This window comes from Denticeps clupeoides, unplaced genomic scaffold (genome assembly GCF_900700375.1).
Source record: "Denticeps clupeoides unplaced genomic scaffold, fDenClu1.1, whole genome shotgun sequence".
Lineage (NCBI taxonomy): Eukaryota > Metazoa > Chordata > Actinopteri > Clupeiformes > Denticipitidae > Denticeps > Denticeps clupeoides.
In genome coordinates this window covers 90,390-93,695 of record NW_021629785.1, presented here as the reverse complement: position 1 = coordinate 93,695, position 3,306 = coordinate 90,390, and the positions used below count along the sequence as shown (strand labels likewise).

The 3,306-nt window shown below is 41.2% G+C and overlaps 1 protein-coding gene across 1 annotated transcript; it reads right to left on the bottom strand.

Annotated features, from left to right (window-relative positions):
• Window positions 1-1,090: 1,090 nt before the first annotated feature.
• On the bottom strand, window positions 1,091-2,875 carry LOC114774281 (speckle-type POZ protein A-like). The gene is made up of 7 exons (XM_028966217.1): window positions 2,849-2,875; window positions 2,567-2,685; window positions 2,327-2,460; window positions 2,067-2,194; window positions 1,650-1,812; window positions 1,449-1,504; window positions 1,091-1,342 (listed from the first exon to the last, which is right to left on the bottom strand). The coding sequence occupies exons 1-7, from the start codon at window positions 2,873-2,875 to the stop codon at window positions 1,091-1,093; spliced, it is 879 nt and encodes a 292-aa protein (XP_028822050.1).
• Between the last annotated feature and the right edge of the window lie 431 nt (window positions 2,876-3,306).

The window sequence follows — 3,306 nt, the reverse complement described above, 5'->3', positions numbered from 1 at the left end:
GATGTTTGTGTGTTCAGGATAGGTGTTGTAAAATGTTGTGTGTGTAAATTATGTAATAAATGACCAAATAAAATAAAAAACACATAAACAAAATCAACACAAATAATCAAATAAACAAAAATAAATAAACAAAGAGACAAAGTAACAGTACATTAATAAATTAATAGACAGATACACAGACGCATAGACAGACAGACAGACAGATAGTGCTAGAGTGGTTAGTAAGAAGGAGAGCAGGATTTGATCTCCTGCGTGGTAATAAAGACTTGCCACGGTGTCGCCCCGGACCAACGTCTTGGCGACTCCACCACCCCCCGCTCTGGGGACAAAGTTTTCTCTGCTTTTTACACAACACCGTGGCCAGCCTAGTGTGAGACTGGATGTTGGTGCTCAGGATAAGTGTAGTAAAATTTAAATCGTGTATGTAATGGTGTAATTACTAAACAAATTAAAATATAATAAAAAATAAACAAAGAAACAAATGAAGCAGTTGATCTTTCTGGTTCCTTTGGTCCTTTGGATCAGGGTTTTCCTGTGTGGGAACAAATGGATTCCTAACATAAAATAGGTTTCTACCCGGCCTAAAAATACTGTTTTTAATAATATTTTTAAATATTTTTAATGGTGTTTTTTAAATGACTTATAACTAATAAAGCACATTGGTTTCCTACTCCATTTTTCCAAACAAATGCATACTAATAGAATAACTGTTGGAATAGAATTAGCAGAAAAGCAGAACTTCTTTACCTGGTTTGTCAGGTACAATAAGATCCAGTCCATCTGCTGTGGGGTGTCCTGGATGAGTCCATACAGCATACTGATGAGTTTGATCCATCCATCCATCCATTCAGCTGGCTGTCCTGGTCCTAAAATATACAAATGTACATTTGACTACAATAACATCTCTACTCTATAAATATCTACTCTACTGAACAGAAAATCATAAGACATACTTTAACTGATCATCTGGTTCTAAAACCTTACAGCATCTACATTTTTTACAAGTAAGTACACTGTGGTAAGAAATTAAAGAAGTTAAGATGATCCAAGCAGTGCTGAGGGGAAGAAAGAGAGAGAGTTACACATAGTGCTATAACCTGGAGATGTGCTCTGTGTGCGCTGATAGTGAGGGGTTAAGAGTGAGTCTGAGAAAGTTATAGTAATCAATAATAGAAACCATCATCTCTTTGTTTTGAAGGTGGATGTGTGCACGAGCTACCATGTCTGCTGCAGCAATGAGCTTTGAGGCCATCTGGTGAACGTTGGGAGATGTTCCGGTGTAGATATACGTAATCATCTCCTCCAAGATGTCGGCCTCCATATCCTTGATGTCCACGCGGCCCTAGAGGGGAAAGCATAACTTAAAAACACTGCTGTAATAAACTGTAAGAGAAAAAGTGGTGTTTAGACTGATCAGCTGAGATATATGGGAAAGACGATTGACTCACCGTTTGGTTCTCTTTCGTGTTATTCATAAACATGCTATGAAAGACGGGACAGCGGGCTGATAAGAGACACAGAAAGAGAGGAGTCAGTATTAGATCAATTTCTGCCTAGAAGTATACTAATTGTCAATATTCTAGCAAATACACTGTGAGTCTCTGTGTTTTTTCTTCTATTAATATATTTTCACGTGGCGACTGTGTTACCTGCTAGGATGGCTTTGTGGGCCTTAAACTCTTGACCAGCCACAGACAGGATGCAGTCAGAATGCAACGATGTGTTCCACAGCTCTCGAAGCTCCTCTGCCATGTTGGGTTCCTGCTTCTTCACCTGTGGCGTGGAGGCGTCCGGATCAATCTCCACTGTAAACTGCAACAATCCAACTCAGCAGTTAGTACAGTCCAGCTACAGAAACTGACACTTAAACACACACAAGCTGAGGATATAATAAAAATGTCTGCAATTCGATTTATACAAACTAACAGAATCCCGCTGATGTTTTAGAAAGACACAGCAGCTTCAGACAATCACGGTGCAACAGTTCATCTTTACATCGACCAGACAGATCATGTTTACTGACACCAGTCACATGGGAAACCAATGTGGCAGCCAATGAGACTTACTTCACAGGTGAGGGTGAGCGTGTCATCCTTTAAGAACCCCAAGTCGTCATCCAGGATGTCACTCCTGTGTACGAAGTCTGGGAATCCTAGCTTGTCGTTCTCATACATCCTGGTGTCGTACTGATTTACTGTAACACAGCAACACACAGACAGGTCATCGCAGCGCTGCAGTCCAGCATTAAAATAATATACAATCATCTGTGTTTACAGATCGTTTTTATCAGAAAATAGTTTGTCTTAAACAGACAAGGTAAACTTACCCAAGGAAAATTCCTCCTGTCCCTCGGCATTGAGCATGGCTAGTTTACAACTAACCCGCACACCTCTGTCTGACCAGAACGAGATAGAATGACAGGTAGCTCTCGTAGTCAGGCTCCACGCCATTGGGGAACAACTGCAGACACCTGAGAATGCAGAGAGGAAGGAAGGAGTGAGAAAATGATCAGCTCCCAGAAAAACGAATGAAGAACTTCAAATGAAGAACTAAGACCAACACCTACCATTGCAGATCTCCACTGGGGTTGGAAATTGTGGAGCTCATGATGGGGACACCATTCACATCGTCAGCAAAGCTGAAGCTGCTGATGGTCCAGACGTATGAATATTTGTCCACTTGGCGCTGAGAGGGCAAATTGTATATATTTTGTCATTCGTTTGCACATTTATTTAACAAATCAAGCAGCAGATCTCAACACAGTTCACTGCAACAACAGAGAGGGAGTGAGCAATGCATTCTAAAATATACAGACAATTATGTATTTGCCTCACAGATGTGCACATACCTGAGTGTGGTCGTAGCTTAGGGCCATTTTGAGGATCTAATGAATCCTTCAGTGGTCCCTCTCAGGTCTCTCCCTTGCTGGAATCTCTCTCAGGTCTCTCCCTCGCTGGAATCTCTCTCAGGTCTCTCCCTCGCTGGAATCTCTCTCTGTAGAATCTCTTGCAGGAATCACTGTTCAGGAATCTCTGAAGAATAGTCTCTGATCACTAATAATCTGCAATGATGGAGAAAATGACATTGACAAAACACACTCATAGAAATACAGGCTGTGATGGTGTAACTTGAGGGGACACTGAAAACATCTATTCGCTGTATCAACACTTGTTTGTTCATTTTTACACACTCTACAGAGTTTTGAAACGTGAATGTGAAACGTGAAGATGAGCAGGCCTCTGGGTTTTGAGCACAATAAACATTCGTCTCGCGTCCTTTGAAGCACCTCTTACCACTAAATCGCGC